This window comes from Colossoma macropomum, unplaced genomic scaffold (genome assembly GCF_904425465.1).
Source record: "Colossoma macropomum unplaced genomic scaffold, Colossoma_macropomum, whole genome shotgun sequence".
In the NCBI taxonomy this organism is placed as follows: domain Eukaryota; kingdom Metazoa; phylum Chordata; class Actinopteri; order Characiformes; family Serrasalmidae; genus Colossoma; species Colossoma macropomum.
The window spans coordinates 29,128,929-29,148,623 of NW_023494805.1; the positions used below are offsets into that span (position 1 = coordinate 29,128,929).

The 19,695-nt window shown below is 37.1% G+C and overlaps 1 protein-coding gene across 3 annotated transcripts in view; it reads left to right on the forward strand.

Annotated features, from left to right (window-relative positions):
* The window catches only part of si:dkey-183c6.7 (urea transporter 1), a 33,584-nt gene extending 14,556 nt beyond the window's left edge, over nt 1–19,028 (forward strand). For 2 of the 3 annotated variants that reach the window (XM_036597058.1, XM_036597059.1), the window contains 3 exons: nt 14,503–14,637; nt 14,997–15,046; nt 18,400–19,028. In XM_036597058.1, the coding sequence (XP_036452951.1) occupies nt 14,503–14,637; nt 14,997–15,046; nt 18,400–18,573 (359 nt within the window). In that variant the 3' untranslated portion in view covers nt 18,574–19,028. The remainder of the gene's footprint in view (nt 1–14,502; nt 14,638–14,996; nt 15,047–18,399) is intronic. The other variant, XM_036597060.1, reaches the window with a different exon arrangement.
* The last annotated feature ends 667 nt before the right edge of the window (nt 19,029–19,695 follow it).

The following is a 19,695-nucleotide window of genomic DNA, read 5'->3' on the forward strand; positions in this document are numbered from 1 at the left end:
GCACACACAGACACACACACACACACACACACACACACACACACACACACACACACTGCCCCACCTCTGTAGACCCTCTGTGTCTGGTGTTGTATGACTCATACTTTAGGTCTTCTCTCTACTGCTGTAAGACTAGAGAGTAGTGAATCTGTGTGTGTGTATGTGTGTGTGTGTGTGTGTGTGTGTGTGTGAGAGAGAGAGAGAGAGAGAGAGAGAGAGAGAGAGAGAGAGAGAGAGAGAGAAAATGAGAGAGATAAACATTGAGAAAGCGTAGCCAATGCAGAATGTGTAGTGACAAGCGGTGCCTAATCATCAACTGCAGACACAAATGATCAGCCTCAGCGTGGGTGTCTGAAGGCAGTTAGAATGCCAGTCAGTCAAATGCAAAGTGCTTCCCTCTAAGGGCAGCTACAGACCAATGCACAGCACCATTAGTACCAATGCTGGAGGTCTGCACAGGCCTGAAACTGAAACCCAATCCCGACACATACGATTTTTGAGATCCAACCCAGCAAAACCAGACCTGACTAATGCTACTAAATTTGAAACCTGAACCCAACACAAACTCACTCACGCACACTAGTTGGATTATCACAGACGCAGTGCTTTGTGACTAAGTACTTGCTCTGATCGAGTGAAAATTTCATGCTGGGAGAAATTATAATTTTGCACATGGAGCTAATCTACAGGGTGGCAGGAGGTAGCAGCTTTCGCTTCCTCCGTAGCACTTGCCACCCCAACTCTGCAGTTCCTAAAATAAGACACAAAATTGTATTAAGCAGATTGGCCTTTTTTTTTTAGAGTTGCTTAAAAAAGAGCCCAGATTTGACCACCTCTAATGATGTACGAACGACTCTGCATCTGATTCCTGATACTTTAATATGATATGCAGACAAAATGAGGTTTGAACATAAATGATGAATTAACATTAGTTGATCAACTAATGTTCAACTAATGATCAACTGATTAATCAAGTGCCAGCCTACCACAACCTATTTACAGATCATTTACATAAAGCACGCCCTCATTCATGCAGATCTTTTGGTAGGGAGCAAATGACAGCATTCAGCAGCTCATGAGAAAATGGCTGTGCTGGTAGGCAGAGTTTGAGGTAGAGCAGCATCTTTTTAAAACATTTTTTAAGACAGTGAATAATGTAAATGCGTAGTGTGATCGTTTTCCTAAAATAATACATTTAAAAGATGTATTATTGCTGTGTCTAAGATGCTTCTGTATTACATACATACATACATCATCTAAACCGCTTATCCTTCTGGGTCGCGGTGTGCTTCTGTATTATTTATGGTTTATATTTTTAATATATTTTCTGGGTGGTATCAGTAGTATAAAACAAAAGCACAGTGTATTATGTCTTTAAATGGACATGGAATGGTTGCACATTTGTTTATAGCAATGCATAAAATAAGTACATCAAATTTTGTATTGGATTGCCATGTGTAAATATTACTAGTACTATTGTTTTTTTATTTTTATTATCATTATTTCATTCTTACTATGGGCATTATAGATGATATTGATATAGGTTTTGGTTAGTTAACCGCAAATCTTTTTTTTTTCAGGTTGTTAATTTTTCACACAAATTTACATGCAGTCCTACCAAATGTTAGTTTGGTCGTACAGATATGTCAAAGACGAAATTCATTCATAACAAGACTGTCTGAAATCTGTGTGTGCTTATTTTATGGTCAGATTTGACCGTATGCAACTTAAATAAGGGTCAATATGTCTGCAAATTGTTAAAATGGAAAAGAATACTGTGTAAAAAAAGAGCTAAATCTATTATTTTACTCTGAAACCCAGTATTTTGTCTGGGGCTGTTGGTCTTGGGTGGGTAGCAGACCCCAACCTCTGCTATGTACCTATAATGTGCCTCATTGATCCCTATATGTCAGGTGTTATCAAATTGGGATCCAGATTTCAGTACAGTTTGGTAATTTTCTTGCGCAAATACACCTGATTCAACTCAGCAGGTAGTTGCTAGGTTTAGTTGGTGTGTTTGAGAATGAAAATCACCAAACTGTATTGTTATGGCTATGAAATAATGTCTGAAGTAAAGGTAAAAAGAACTTGAGTAAAAGTACAGATGTACCAGATACCTTACAGAACTGCAGTAGAACATCTCAGTGCATGCAGCTTCTATCAGCATAGGACCAGAAGTCTGTTAGCCTCTATTCTTGTCATTCTGATGAACATTTGGTCATATCTTTTGATGTCAAAGAGTGACTGTTGTAATCTACTAAATAGTGTGAATAATGTAAGACGAAAAGGGAGGTCGTGCTATTTTGCGCTTATCTACAAATACTGTAAATTTACTTATAGGAGTTTCCCTCTCAGAGAACAAAATAATGAGATGAGATTAATATAATAAAGCTCCTACTCTGATTCACCAAGACTGATGATAGATGCTGACTGTGTTATTTAACACCTGTGAAAAGCTTATTTTAAGCTCCTTATATAGTCTTATTTTGGGCGCTAACATGGCTCAGTGTTTGTGCTCAGTGAGAAAAGAGTTTTGATGGAAGAAGAACTTGTAAATTCCTCCCATGTCAGATTATTCTTAATGTGTTCTTTCATATGTGGTCCTACATCTGATATATATATGATTTATGGCCATGTGACCTTCATGAGAACACACAGATTGGAATTCATGTGGGATGGCAGCAGTGCCTAATCTGAAGTAGAGGTGGGCATTATAAAGATATTTTATTGCTATCATGATAAATTATGTCACAGTATGCTTTCTGAGTATATCATGACTATCATCGCTACGTAAACAACACCAAACAACTGCATAAAGACAGTATAATTAGAAATTTCATTATGCTCGTAGTTTTTTACAGTATTTTTGGGAGTATCTTATCAGGTATTCTGAAAATGTCTTCAAGTTTTGTGATATTTTTGCCATATTGCCCACCCCCAACCTGAAGTGCCAGTAAACAGTACAAAAGCAATACATCTGGCCCTGTTTGAGCTGTTCAGAGCTAATTATCTTCCAGACAAAGTCTTGTTCTGATGGTTAGTTGTTTTTTTGTTCATTACACAAGCTGTTCATACACATGAGGTTATTGATCAGGACGTGCGCATGCGGGTCATTTCAGGAAACAGCTTCCTTCACATCAATGACAGATTTGAACCACTTACTTATATGAATATGAACTACCAAAACTGGATCTGGGAAGAAATCAGAATTGAGCAATGAGGCTTGTAATGCAAATGTAACCAAATCAACCCCTTATTTTCTCAAATTTCTGACGTATTATGTCAAAACAATGTCTTATTTTCTCAAAATAATTATGTATTAAGTTGAAATAATCCCATGCTTTCTTGACAAGCAATAACTCCTTTGTCATTATTTTTTAGTATTTTTATGGCTTACTCGCTGTTTCAACCTAATGAGTCATAGTTTGAGCCTGAAACAAAAGTGGTTATACATGATAAATGCAGTTATATTGCACTGGTCACATGTTATGCTGTGTTCATTTACATTGCAGTTCTTCGACTAAATTGGCCACTCCCAAAAAATGGTGGTAGTGCAAAAATTAGTGCCTGTCTTAGTAAATCTGTCCCTTATTGTTAATGACCACAAGGTACCTTAATAAATTAATGTCTAAAAAGTAGTTTCTTTCCATTACAAATATACTTTAGAATACAATGTACAATTATTTTTACAATTATTTTTATTATTTCTATTTGAAAATACTCAGGAAAGTACAAATCCACCCAAATTGTCTTTGAGTAGATGTAACTAATAAATGTAAATGTGACCACTCACAATCATCCACTAGCAATATTACAAATGCTTAAAAAGGGGTTCTTCATAGGTTCTTTAGTAAAGGCAATGGTTATATATAAAACTATGACAACTCAAAGAATCAATTAAACATTTCAGTGGTTCTTTACATGGTTAAATTGTTCTTCTCTGTGATGGAGAAACTGTTGTATATGGTTCTTTTAAAAATAGCTCTTTATAGCACAACTATTGTACTACTGAGTCAAAGAACCCTTTTTTAGTACTATGCTAAGCTTGTACATATTATGTAAACACAATTGTTGCAGTCTGTAATTGTGTTAATGTATCAAATGTATCAAAAAATGTAATTGTGTTAATATATAATTTTATATATGTTTAAATGTTGCACACATTTCAGTCAAGTAAATTCAATGCATTTTCAGTGTTCTGAGTCTGAGGAGTCTGTGGGAGGGGCGCTGAGATATGACCACACCCATCAAAATGATGTTCTGTGGTCGACATGGCAGTGATTATTGATTAGCATGCTTCCTCTGAGATGCTTGCTAAAAACACTGATCTTAGTCTCTATCTGGATCAATAGACTAAGAGCTCTCTCTGTTTCTCTTGTTGTGCTATTATAGACAATGAACAGTGAGCTCAGCTTTAAGGCAAAGACAGGAAGTGACATGGAGAAATGAGAGGAAGGATGGGAAAAAAGGGGAGGCAAAATTATTGATGGTTCGTAATTATAGGCTCTTATTCATTGTCTCACATGGCCGCCTGACATGCGCATGCATGCGTGCACACACACGTGAGCGCAGCACACACATTATTGTGTTTTGAGAGTGAGGTATAAAGACAGTCACCGAGGATGGCAGAGCAAGAGACAGACAGACAGAGAGGAAGAGAGAGAGAGAATCGATATCCCTCTCCACTCATCTTTTACTCTCTCTCTCTCTCTCTCTCTCTCTCTCTCTCTCTCTCTCTCTATCTCTCTCTCTTTCTTCTTCTTCCTCTGTAAGGAAGGATTCTCTCTCTGATATCCAATTTCACTTCCCCTATGACAGCTCAGTGGGCATCTGAGCATGAAACAGAGTGAAATGTAGAGTGAAATCGCATGCGTCACTCTCTCTCTCAGGCCAAATGCTCCAGAGAGACCCACTGTCTCCTTCTGCAAGAAAACTCCTACACTTGTTTTGAGAGCAAAGATTGAGAAAAGCTGGATGATGCAAAATATTAAAGTTTGAAAACTACAGTATGTTTGTAACCTAAATGCACAAAAAGCACACAGACTCTCAAAACAGATGCAAAAATAGGCCATGCCATACATTTTTCCACTTATCCACTTATGATGTTTGTGTGGGTTTAGGCCATAATTCATCTTTACATGGCAAATTTCCATCTCTCTTTATCTATTACAGCTACACAGGCAGTTTTTGTTACTGCACCTTTAAAGCACTATTTGGATAGGATTAGTTTTATGTTAGGAGGTGGGGTAATGCAATTTTACCACTGGACATCTGTGATGTTTATGACTGATTCTCATAGGATAAGGAATCCTGGTACACTGAAAAAAGGTGCTTTGAATTCATATGATTCAATTTGGCAAGTAGTTGCAAGGAAATTAAACATACTACATAACACATTTCAAAATGTTGTATTTTCATTCATAATTTTTTGAGATATAACAAGTTTATGAAAAGAATAACAGCTGATGTTAGTGGTAAACACATTTTTATTTCTCTAATAAAGGTGGTGTTAATCATAACATAGCATTGATTTAAAGCATGAGCCAGGTTGGTATAGCATAATGGGTAATACTGGTGCCCTCTTCACAGCAGAGAGGAGTTTGATTTCTGTCTAGGCAAGCGCCCCATGCTCTACCAATAAGAGTCCTTAAGCAAAACTATGACTACATTCACCTACATCTGTAACATGAATACACTTGTAAGTCATTCTGAAAAAGAGCATCTGCTAAATGCATAAATGTAAATTTATAAGTTACAGAGATGAGAGTGCCTCTTGGTTTACGTATTGCCATCCCGCCAAAAAAGTTACGCATAGACTAAGCTCAGCTGCTCACAAGTAGAAAACATTTTAATCATAAAGCTGTTTACCAAACTATTTACCCAGCTATATTAACCCCTTAAAATCCCAGGCTTATTACATACTATTTGTAGTCAACAGTATAAAATCAGTTTTATTTTTCTGTTATTTCATATGTTTCTATGTTCAGAGTTGCACACTTCAGGTAGGACGACGTTACATAGTTAATGCTCGTTTGAGTGTCTCCATCCTTTTCCACAGGATACGATGGGGTAGATTTTGCAGTACATAAAAATGACTGTCTTGGTGGATCCAGATGGAACGAAAATCACTGAGAAATAACAGTAATAATTACATTACTCCACCTCCCCTTGGAAAACTGATCCTGTCTGAATGACACTTAAGACTGATGCAATGTTGCTGTCTAAATAAAACATCTTCAAGATGGTAACTTTACATGAGTTATTACAGGAGAAAGAAAAAAACATTCTTATCTTGTAATAGAAGTTAATGTAACCAGATTTTTTTCCAAGTAATTTCAGGCCAGTTCTATTAGTCCATCATGAAATTTTAATACAATATAAAGAGTAATTGGAGTTTTCAAATTGTGCAAAAAAAAAGATACAAGTTGTTTGTGTGACAGCAAGGATATGTAGATGACCTTTGCTCTCATTGGCTGCTGTGTGGGTGGGGCAGAATTCTGAACTGCTGAAGCTGAATTGGCAGATATATGTAAATGTTTTGTGTTCTTGTGACATCACAAAAACTGTGAATTCAAAACGGGCTGTTTCTGCTGCCTATTTGCTATATATGGACCGAAGAGTGAAAGGTACTTTTTAAAATTTTGGCAATATTTCTATTCTACTCAAGGATGTGTTCTAATTCCACCGTCTGTGTGAGAGATAGGCTGAGTTCTTGTGGTCTGATACAGAAAGTGTCAGAAGTATTTGGGTAATTAATATTTTTAATATCATATTTGGGAGTGTATCTTTGTATTTTAAAATCTATGTTTTAAATCCATTTTGAACATGAATAATGAGGTTGAGGCTGCACTGACTGTTTTTTTTTTCCGCATGAGTGCTCCGTGGCTCAGGTGTCACTCGCTATAAAAATCTGCAGTGACATATGGAGCTGAATGGAGTGGACGAGGGGGGTGGGGTCAGCTCTGACTATCACATCCCATCATTCTCTCTGAGCAAAATATGACCTTCAGTGGAAGTCTGAAGTGCGATATATGCCTTGCCAAGTCTTTCAAAAATAAATGCAGAGACCCCCAAAACTGTCCTATCCATGCTCCGCCCACAAACATGTTCTTTCGTAGCAACTGTTATGAGCTTTACAGAACATTAGCAAAAATCCCCTTCAGTGAGAGATTGTACATAGTTTTTAAAAAATTCAATTTAGAATGTTTTATTCATTTCAAATTACTTTTATTTTGTATGTGTGTGAAAAGTGACACTGTTAGGACAGATCCAGTATTTTTATCGTGTAATCAAGCTAATATTAATATAATGACGAATTTGCTGTTGTTTCCAACCTGCCTAGTGTCAGTACAAACATAATCCAGTTTGGTAGCACAGGATTATTGCCAACTTTTTTTATAACCTTTTTTTACCATGAATAGGAATAGGTCAGCTGGTCTAGTCCAATTTAAGAAAAGTTTGAATTATTATATTTATCAAACTGATTCAGAGTTCATAGTGTAATATTATTACAACCCCATTTCCCAAAAAGTTAGGACACTGTGCAAAATGTAGTGAAGTGCAAATGATTTCAATCCTATATTTAATTGAAAATAGTACAAACACAGCATATCAAATGTTGAAACTGAGAAATTTTATTGTTTATTGAAAAATATATGCCCATTCTGAATTTGATGCCAACAACATGGTCCAAAAAAGTTGGGACGGGGGCAACAAAAGGCTGGCAAAGTTGTGTAATGCTAAAAAAACACCTGGTGGTTGATTGGCAACAGGTCAGTAACGTGATTGAGTACAAAAAGAGCATCCCAGAGAGGCTGAGTCTTTCAGAAGTAAAGATGAGGAGGGGTTCACCACCCTGTGAAAGACTGCACAAGCAAATAGTACAACAATTCAAGAATAACATTTCTCAACATAAAATAGCAAAGAACTTTTGCTTTTCATCATCTACGATACAAAATAACATTAAACGATTTTGAGAATCTGGAGAAATCTCTGTATGCAAGGGACAAACCCAAAAACCTGTATTTGCTGGCCATGATCTTTGGGCCCTCAGGTGGCACTGCATTAAAAATAGACATGATTCTGTAGTGGAAATCACTGCATGGGCTCAGAAACACTTCTGAAAACCACAGTCTGTGAAAACAGTTTGTCAAAACTGCTAGTTAAAAAAAAATGCTAGTTAAAAATTTTAAAATGCAAAGAGGAAACTACATAAACAGGATCCAGAAATGCTGCCACCTTCTCTGGGCCCAAGCTCATTTAAAATGGACTGAGGTGAAGTGGAAAAGGGTCCTGTGGTCTGACAAATCAACATTTGAAAATCTTTTTGGAAATCATGGACACTGTGTTCTCCAGGCTAAAGACCACTCAGCTTGTTATCAGTGCACAGTTCAAGAGCCAGTATTCATGGTATAGGGGTGCATTAGTGCACATGGTATGGGTGACGTGCACATCTGTGAAGGCACCATTAATGCTGAAGGAAATATACATATTTTGGCAACATATGCTGCCATCCAGACAACGTCTTTTTAGGGAAGGCCTTGCTTATTTTAGCAAGACAATGTCAAACCACATTCTGCATGTATTACAGCAGCAGGCCTGTGTATCAAAAGAGTCCGGGTGTTAAAGTCCGGACCTGTCACCACTGAAAACATTTGGCGCATTGTGAAGTGAAAAATACGACAAAGGAGACTCTGAACTGTTGAGCAGCTAAAATCCGTTATCAAACAAGAATGGGAAAACATTTCACTTTCAAAACTACAGCAGTTGGTCTCCTCAGTTCCCAAATGCTTTGACTGTTGTTGACTGTTGTTAAAAGAAGAGGTGATGAAACAAAATGGTAAACATGCCCCTGTCCAAACCTTTTTGGAACGTGTTGCTGGCAACAAATTCAAAATGGGCAAATATTTTTCCAAAAACAATAAAATTTCTTAGTTTCAACATTTGATATGTTGTCTTTGTAGCATTTTTTTTAAAATATGGTTCACATTATTTGCATATCATTGCATTCTATTTTTATTTACATTCTGCACAGCGTCCCAACTTTTTTGGTTGTAGATAATAAACAGGGTAGACCAACAGCAAATTCCTTGCCAAGGCAGAACAGGACAAACCATGTTATGCAAGGAATAAAATACTTTAAACCATCTGCCAGTTTCCTAAAATCTGAAATCTTTTCACCGTACAAAGTTCAAAACCTAATAATGCAGAAGTATGAAAAGTCACATGGCCTGTCTTTATTACATCCATATTTGTACTTAGCACATGGAGTGTAATTAAATGTATTAAATGACCCAAAGGTGTAATTTTTTTGGCTTTGTGGTTATGCAGAGGTTGATGTAGCATAGTGGTGAACATATGTAATACATAACTCAAAAGAGAGCTTTCAGGATTTAAAGGTTCTGTCTGCATCTGGTCCATTCCAGAAAACGCTGTTTCCAAAATGTCCTAATTTTTAATGTTCAGTGGTCAAAGTATCACAAGACAATGACTTTGTTAGCATATGTGAGTGAATGGTACTACTTAAGAGTTTTATTTTGAAAGTAAAATCTCATTATCTCAAAACTGCACTGAACACAGTTAAAACCTTAGAATTCTGAGCTGATGAAACGTTAAAAGTGAAACATTTAGTACAACTCAAATAAATTTGTGAACCAAAGTGATATGACTATAGTGAGGTGTAGAAATAGAGATTCATAATCCTCTAATGTTATGAAGGCTGTGTGTTACAGTTATCTGTGCAAGTAATGAATTCCCTGGAGAGTTGAGGAGGCACTAGGCTTAGAACAAATATAAAACTCTCCAGAGCTGGAACCGGTTTCGGGGTGAACAGACGAACACAAACACACTCAAACACCGTCACCATGGTGATGCTGAAGATAAAAAGGAGATGAATCCGTACTAGGGCACAGATGCATAATGTAGGTTATTGACATCAGATGACATATGCGGTATGGGTTATATAAGCCTTCTCAACAGCATTTTACATTCTGAATATGCAAATACCTGTCAGACTTTGGCACTTCAGAGGGAGTCGTCCTTCATGTTTAAATGTAAATAAGAACAATAAAACTGTTTGGCTACAGAGAGAACGAGAAGAAGAGAGAGAAACGTGAGGGATGACCAGTGAGGCAAAGCATCAACTTATTTAAGAAAAACTCATTCTGTCCATATAAATAATGAATAATACTGTAAATACCTTCTTTTATAACACTTTGTTTGAGAGTCGACTGTAGATGCTTTGCAGATCCTCAGTTTGTCTTTAACTAACATTTGACCAAATATTTATGGAATACATCTGAAATGATGTTATATGTAATAGATTTTATTAAGTCCAATCCTAAATCTAAATCTAACTACAACAATAATTTAGCCCCAAACCTAAAACTACCCTTAACCTGCCCCAAAACCTAAACCTTATTCTAAACCTAACCCCTAACCTTAACTTCAACCCAAAACCCACACCTTATTCTAAACTTAACCCTAACCCTAACCTCAACCTATAATCTAAAGCTAATCCTAAACCTAAACCTAACCTTAACTTCAACCCAAAACCTACACCTTTTTTTAAACTTAAACTAAACCTTTTATCATCCAGAACCTAAATCTAATTCTAAACTTAACCCCAACCTTAACTTCAGCCCAAAACCTAAAGCTAATCCTAAACCTAACAAATGTAATGCTATCAGTTTCACTAGATTTGTTAGCAATTTTAACATCTGTAGATCATCTATAGATCACTAACAATTTCTATGTGTATTGCTATGTTTGTCTTCCTTTTCCTACATTCTTAAAAATGATGGTTCTTCAAGAGTTCTTTAGTAAAGAAAATGGTTCTGTATAGAACCATGACCACTCAAAGAACCCTTTGCATGATTAAAGGATTCTTTACATTGTGAAAGCGTTCTTCAGATTGATGGAGAATGTGCTGTAGATGGTTCAGTATAGAAGCTTTTTTTTAGGGCTCTGTGTAGCACCAAGAAAGGTTCTTCTACTGTTACAATGTCAAGCTTGTAATACAAGAAGAAGCCTTTTTTGGTGCTATATAGAACCTTTTTAAAAAGCTTCTATACTAAACCATCTACAGTACATTCTCCATCAATCTGAAGAACGATTTCACAATGCAAAGAACCCTTTAGTCATGCAAAGGGTTCTTTGAGTGGTCATGGTTCTATACAGAACCATTTTATTTACTAAAAAACCCTTGAAGAACCATCATTTTAAGCGTGTATTTTTATTTATTGTGAATTGTTGTGGCTATAATGAGACTTGTAACATTCACACCAATAAAGCACTGTTGAAACTGAAAGATAAAACAAAGCAAGAGAGAGAGAGACAGAGAGAGAGAGAGAGAGAGAGAGAGAGAGAGAGAGAGAGAGAGAAAGAGAGAGAGAAGAGAGAGAGAGAGAGAAAGAGAGAGAGAGAGAGAGAGAGAGAGAGAGAGAGAGAGATAGAGAGATTGAGAGAGAGAGAGAAAGAGAGAAAGAGACAGCATTAATGCTAATAGAATAAGAGAGGAATGACTCATAGCATTTGCATGGGAAGTGATGCGGTACACACTGACTCATTATAACTGTGTACTAACAGGAACTCTTAATGTGTGTGTGTATGCGTGTGTGTGTGTGTGTGTGTGTGTGAGAGAGAGAGAGAGAGAGAGAGAAGAGAGAGAGAGAGAGAGAGAGAGAGAGAGAGAGAGACAGAGAAGATGAGACGCAGGACCTACACCTGTGCTCCAGACACTTTAATGCTAACCATGAAAACAGTGGGTGAGGACAGGAATAATTAAATCAAACAGCCTATTATAATCTGTTCATTTTACAGTTCCTTTCTCATCTGTAGATATTCACATTATGTGAAAAGACACTGTACATTAACAATAGACCGCTGATTACAACAGAACACAATTAAAACCCGCGAGTCTTAACGACGTTAAGCAAGAAATGATGCTTCTACATGAGTAAGAGAGCAGAGGGAACATCGAAGAAGAGGTGGAAAATAAAATACAGGAAGAGGCCAGTCTGTTAAGTGTCCTGAAGGAGCACAGGGTGTGTCCTTTCTCCACTATATTATCAGTGCTGTCTTTTTTGCAGTTGTGTAGATGTGGAAGTTTCCTATTCGCAAAAGCCATGTAATTAAAAGACTGAAAGAACTGCACTGGCTGCCTGCACCTCTTAGAATAGATTTTAAAGTTCTTTTCCTCTTTTTTAAATCTTGAAATGGTCTTAAAGCACCTGCATACCTCGCAGAATGTCTGTGTGTTTACATTGACACATGATCTTAGATCTGCAGATACTGGCCTTCTGCAAATACCAAATATGGATAAATGAAAAATGTGGACTGTCTGGGGGCCGTGAGGATCAGGTAGGGAAAACTGCACTCCTTCATTAAAAGCTATTATGCTGTTTATGGAATAATCTTTGACCATTATATTGCTTGGCAGCTACAGCTCACTATTTGATTCCTCAGGCAAGCATGTCATGCTATACCAAAAAAAGTCCTTGAGGAAGATGCCTAATGCTACATTCACTTGTCTATGTAACATGAATATAATTACTCAAGATAAGAACGTCTGCCAAATGCTGTAAATGCAAATGTTAGCAAACTACATAGCTGGGTGGTAAAATGATTAAGATGATTATTATTAATAATATAATTTACATGATGTGTTGAACTTAGTGTGTATTACCATGTCACCTTTTTTAAAAGAAATAAACTACCTGAGGCTGTGCTTGAGTTTATCATGGTTATGGGGGGGGGGCATTAATTTGCTTTGGGTTGTGCCTAACAAGACCCCTTTACCATGCAATGTAATGCACAGTCAGCCTCGAGTGGCTTATTGCTTTAGTATTTGTGCAAGCATCCTTTAGGAACGCCCCCACACAGACCGGTCTGCAGCAGTCATCCATTATAGTCTGGCTTCGCCCAGGAGCCGGAGGATTGCAGTCTGAAGCTACAAGCTTCATTTCCTGACTGTGTGAGGAAAATGTCAGTAGAGCTGTAGTGGATATGAGATAAAGCTCTGCTCTGCATGGAGAGAGAGGGTGGCACTCTCACACTGTTCTAAAGGGACAACAGATGATGTGTTATCACATTATCATTTTTAATTTTTAATTTACTTACACAGTATGCTGATAGCATAATAATATCTGAGTGTATCTATACTGGGCATTGTCAGTATTTCTAGAAAACTAACAACTGTATGTGTAATAACAAAGATACATTTGGACCAATTATGGGAATCAGTAACTGCATAGTAACTGCATAAACTGCTCAGTAACAAGAAGCTGATTGGATGCTGGTCCATTATGTCATTATCTTATTTTACTCATTACAAGATTTTGTTTACTCAGATTTTACTCAAATGTTTATTTTTTTTCCTGTTCCTTCTTAAATACTCTCTTTTTGCATATTTTGAATGAAAATAAATATTGTACTCGTAGGTATTCATAGCATTTTTAAATGCGCTGCTGTTTTGCTGGTGCATTTTGTCCATTCCAACTTGCTTGCAAACCTCAGAAAAATAAATAGTGCAATATATTGTGTATCATGAAATATCTTCCAGTATCTTCATGTTATATTTTTGCCTTATCATCCACTCTTAGAGTGAGTACACTCTCCTACTGTTGGCAACTGCTAGAGTGGCAAGAAGACCCTCAGGTTTAATGTCTAACTGTCTAAGAGAGAGCAGGGTGTGGATGTTCACAGGCTTCACTGTAGCGACTGAGGGCCATTCACACATTTAACAGTCTTCAGGTTGTGCAGTTTGGAAAGATAGAAGGGAGGGAGCGAGAGAGAGAGAGATAGAAAGAATTAAATTGTGGGTGGGGTGATAAGGAAGAGAGAGGGAGAGGAGGATGAGGCTGATCATGAGCAGTGGAGTGTAGAGAAGAAAGAGGAAATCATGCTTAAGTATACAGCGCCTCCACCTGGCAATGATCAGCGCTGTAGCCTAAAACTTAAACATCAACCACAAATTGCTGCTACAGAGTAACTGTTCCAAATGAAACATACACTCATTAGATATATGTATCAGAATGAAGAGCACAAATACACTAAACTGAGGTGTAAAAATCTATCGCTCTTTTGTGATGCATCACTGGTGAATCAGCTACATTAGATTTGGAATGTTAGTATCAATTATAATGATTAATAATGCAAAATACAAATCTGAGGCTGTTTTTAAATGTACAAGTCCATTAAAAGCTGTATTTTCTGTCTATAATTCGCTGTACAGATTCTTCTTCCAGTCACATTTGTATATTCTGTTTATTTTTTTTAAGAATTCTGAATGGGGCCAAAATAATGGAATCAAATTGTGGTGAAATTTGAGATTTGATGACACATTGAATTGCTTCCTAAAGAATCTTAATTGAAAGCTAGTAACTAAGACAATGTTATATGAAACTATGGCAATGAATATCAAAACCTAGTAATATGAAGCCTCTCTCTCTCCCTCTCTCTCTCTCTCTCTCTCTCTCTCTCTCTCTCTCTCTCTCTCTGCAGGGCTTTCTGTTTCAGTGCGACGGGACGCTCTGTATTCAGGATTAACAGGTTTTAATGGAGCTCTGGGCTGTATGGCTGTAGGAGGACTACTGTTCAGCTTGAACTGGAGAACTCATGTCTTCGCTATCGTTTGTGGTAATCCACAATGTTATTCTCCCTCATTAGTGTTGTTTGTTTATTTATCCATATTTTATAAATACATTTATTCTTTACCATTATCATTTTTCATAATGTATTTACAGTTGGTCTCTAGGCCTGTACCCTGCAGCACAACACAAAATTTATGGAGATGTGAAAGCCAAAAATTATTAGTTGCACACAAACGTGTGTCAAATGACATGTTTTATTGATTTTATTGATTTCTACGTGAAAGTAAATTAACACATCCTCTCCAGGCTGACTAACTCTGGTCTACAAACTGTAGGGTAACCCTAAGCCCTGCTTAGCCGTGTTATTTTTTTAATCATCAACTCCACTCTTTCTTTTTCATACAGCTTTTCTCTCTTCATATGCAGACATCGCCTTCAGCAATGTGCTGGCAAATGTGAGTCCACAAACTACACACTCTCTGTCACACACACATAACACACAAATACAAAAGTGACGCTGGCATATCAAAATGCCACACACTAATATTTATCGACTATTTAGATATAGGGATCGATACTCTCTGCTCACTTAACTCTCTGGGGTCTAAGGGCATTTTCTTAATTTTTGCATATCTTCTTAAATTCACCTTTAATAGCACTGGCATAGAAAATGATACCCAATGTTTCATGTCAAAATGCTCTGTTATCTTCATCACTACTTACCAAATTGGTAGCACACCATTTTACATGTGTTTCCGAAGCCAACTGAATAAATAATGAAAGGTTTTGAACATGGTGTGTAAATCCTTAGTGATTTCCTGAGTGTCCATTTGTCAGTTTCACACAAAATGTAGATGGACACACGAATTTACCAGTTAAACACAGTAAGAGGCAGATGACATGTATCAACCCCTCTTCATAGCCTCATAAGTTCAGATGTGAGTCACGTAAGATCTCGTGATTAGATGGAATGGAAAGGGCGATTCTACAGATTCACTAAATGTTTGAACCATATTTCTGTGCTGTATTATTGCAAAGACAGAGAAGCATATCAAGGCTGTCTGAACAAAACCTCAATCTCCATTTTTGTCGTTTTTCAGTTTTTGACATAATTTGAAAACAGCTGTGGCCCTTTACATTGTGTGTAAAATTCATGACAAATGGACCAAAAGAAGTTGCTCAAAATTACTTGGAAAACACACTGGTTCCACTGACTTACATTAAAAGTAAAGTATGTTTTTTTCCTTCTTCTGTAAGTTATCATTTTGGAGAAGGTTTTGTTCCGACAACAGTGATATATAGAAAAACTGAATTGGATGTGCAGGCACGTTTGTGGACCCCAGACCTGAGGCAGAAAAAGAAAATGGCAGAAAAAATGTAGGATATAGACCCTTTGAATCTCACTGATAACTTATGGGATTATGTTGGGAAGTAAGTGGAGGAGAAAAATCTCTGTCTGTGGATAGCACTGAAAAATGTAACAGGATGCAACAATGAAAGAAATAGCTACACTAACCCTGTTTTCTATGTCACACAGGTCTCATTATAAGAAACTGTTCATCAGCATAATATAACAAAAATAACTGTAGTAGGAGCATTTACTTTTAATACTTAGGTACATTCAAAAGCAAGTCATTCTCACATGGAAATGTTGATAGAGGATTTCTGCTCTCAATCAAGGTTTTCTGCATTTAGTATAGATTTTTCATGCGTTAATAACCACTGGTATTTACATACAGTTAAGGCCAAACTTATTAGCCCCCTTTATTAAATCAAACAAAACTCTTTTTTCCTATGTTTTCCAAAAAATGACCAGTACCAAAAATGTTTACAGTATAATTACTTCCAAATGAACAAAGACAAAATCTCCATGAAGTTTGATGAAGATATTTTACTGAGTTGAAACATGAAAAAACAAACATGACAAGGCCAAATTTATTAGACCTCTGACAATAATAGTCAATAGTATAACCTTTCTGAACTGACAGCAACCTTTTACTGTAGTTCCTAACTAGGCTGGCACACGTCTCTTGAGAGATCTTAGCTCATTCCTCCATGGCAAATTGTTGCAGCTCATCCAAATCACCAAATCATAGTTTTCGAGCATGGATCTTAACCTTGAGCTCCCGCCATAGGTTCTCAATAAGATTGAGATCGGGATTTGAGAGGGCACTCCAGGACCTTGATTTTAGTGTCCTTCAAAAAAGTTATGGACCAACTTGGATGTGCTTCAGGTCATTGTCTTGCTGGAAGACCTAACGGTGACCAAAAGTTAGGCTGGCAGCAGATTTCTTCACATTATCCTTCAAAATATCAACATAATCTTTCTTCATGTCCCCATGCACCTGAACAAGCAGCCTCATTCACCAATATCTTCCTAAGCTTTTTCTTAAATTTGTTCTTGAGAAAGATCCTAAAGAAAGGCTACATCAGATTCATGATCTTCTTAATAACAGTTGGTGAATGAGGCCGAAGGTTCCCTGTGCCTGAAGCAGCAAAACAGCCCCACATCATTAAGCTCCCACCACCATGTGTACCTGTGGGCACAGTGTTTTTAGGATTGAAGGCCTCTCTCTTCTTTTGCCAAATAAAAGCAACATCCATGTGCCTGAACAGCTCAAGTTTAGTCTCATGAGACCAAAGGAAAGTCTTCCCAAAGTCATCCTCAAATAGTTACAAGCAAACTCCAGTCTTGCTTTGATGTACCACTGTGTGAGCAATGAAGTTTTCCTCGGGAGAAGACCTCAAAGCCCACCATGATGAAGAGCCCTCAAAACAGTCTTTCCTGAAACTTCAAGTCCAGAAGATGCCAGTTCAGCAATAGTCATTTATGCAGAGATCCAAGCATTCTTGTTGAGAGGCTTTGATATCTTGCACTAGCGAGCATGCCCAGGTTTGTTTCTAACAAGTGGTAAGAGTGGTGCCTCTCAATCTAGCCTCCAAGTGCCACTAGCCTTGTTCATTTCATGCAGTCCATTTAGTAGAGTTCAGTGCTGATTGATTGTGCCAATCAAGTCAGATGGGGTTTAGGTGTTTGGTATTTAAAAGCTGTAAATTTCAATTTGCTACATTTTCTTGAAAAAAAATCACATGGTGGCCTACACTTTTGACCATCCCAATTTTCAATACACATATTACACAGCAGTCTTGAAGATTTTTCAATCTCCAAGGTCCCCATTTGGTACATCCCCATTTGGTGCATTTTCTAAAATGTACCAAATGAAGACCATTACATTGATGAATGCTTTACTCTGTAAAGTTTCATGAAAGATGTTAACATTGGACAGAATTTTAAGAAAATGCTTCATGTTTCCTTGGGGACTAATAGTTTTGACCTTAACTATATGTTTAAATAAGTATGAAAATGATCACTTAAGGTTGAAAGCATCAAAGTCTTTCATATAGCTGATAGATGATTTATAAATTCCATCACTTGGGAATGATATTTCATTTATTCACATTATAAGTGGAACAAACACCCATCACTTTAGTTTAATGTCAATACAATTAAATTCATGAAACATCCTGCATTATATTGCAATCACTGGAATAGGGTATGCATAAAGACTCTTGTTTTTTAAATATGTTATTTAAGGACATGCATGCTTCAGTCCCCATGTAGGTAGCTTTCTAATAATAACTTTATGAAAGTCTGGCCAAGGCAAGGACCTACAAAATACTTATAAACATGTTTAGTTGTTTTATGTTTATTTTTACTTGTGCTATTGTCCTATTGTGCTCCATCATTCTTGATACTTACCTGAACATCTATTGTAAGCGGTTTTGTCTGACCTGTGCTCTTGTGCAGGCAGGTCTCCCTGCCAGTAGCTGGGCAGCCACACTGACCGTCACCCTGATGCTCTTAGTGACAGGACGAGCCCTCTCCTCATACCGCATCCATCCTAGACGAAACTCACCTGAACAATACCTGCAAACTCCCAGCCAATGGACTGAGAACAACACAAGCAGCAACACTGTGTGATCACTCACACACACACACACACACACACACACACACAAAACTATATGCAAAATTTGAAAAATGAAGACACGCACGAACACCCACTGCACCATATTTATCAAAAGTTTCCGCTGTGTGTAACTGCTCTGTTCAAGCAAAAACTGATTGTGTCATCACTCTGAAGAGCCTGATAAATGCATCCCACGGGGTGTAAAATTAGTTCTGCAATAAAAACAACTCCTTAAAATAGAACTATGTGTGGGTAGCCTGGATGCAACCATCAATTTTTCCTCTGATAACACTGTTGGGAAATGAGATTTGGACAGGCAGAGTTTATGGCTGGAGGCAGGTTGCTTTATGTGGAATGTCCCCCTATCATCCTCCTTCTTCTACTTTATTTGCTCTCTCCACAAACCATACATCAGCTCAAAGGTGAGTTTTGGCAGGCCAGTTCAGAAAGGACAGACAAACAATTCTTTGCTGAACCCAAATGTATGGACACAAAATCTAAGCTTTAAAAATGTTGCAGCTACTATCGTTTGTAGATTTACAACTTTTCTCTGTTTTTACAGATGTCATACAATGTCAGAATATCCATAATATTATTGTTGACAACCGTTAATGACTTGTAAATGCCAAAAAAAACTGTCCAACATCTGTACTGTACTGTAATGAGCCATATAAAGGCTGAGTTGGAGTTAAAACAAAAAGCTTTTAATAGTACTGTAAACAGACTTCATTCCAGTACAAAAAAGTTTGACCATAATTTTTAAAGAACCTTTAAAATGAATATAAAGGATTCTACATTTAATATCATTACTAGTCCAATTTGAGGCCTTTTAGTAAACAAACCATGGCAGCAATATTAAAACCAGCCATCAGTGCAAAAAGTTAGGTGAAACACAACATCAAGAAAGCAAACATGCAAAATAACATCATCCTTTACCCGTAATGCAATAATGATAGCAAATCTCCAAGGAAACAATATCTAGCAGGAGATAAAAAAGCTGTATGACCTATAAGTTTTTTGCTCATTTAGTTTTGTGCTGCAGGTACAAAGTTAATGTAGCTAACAAGTTATGGAAGCTTAGAGCTCTCCAATTAGCACTGTGCTAACTCCATGTCTAAATTATTACACACTTT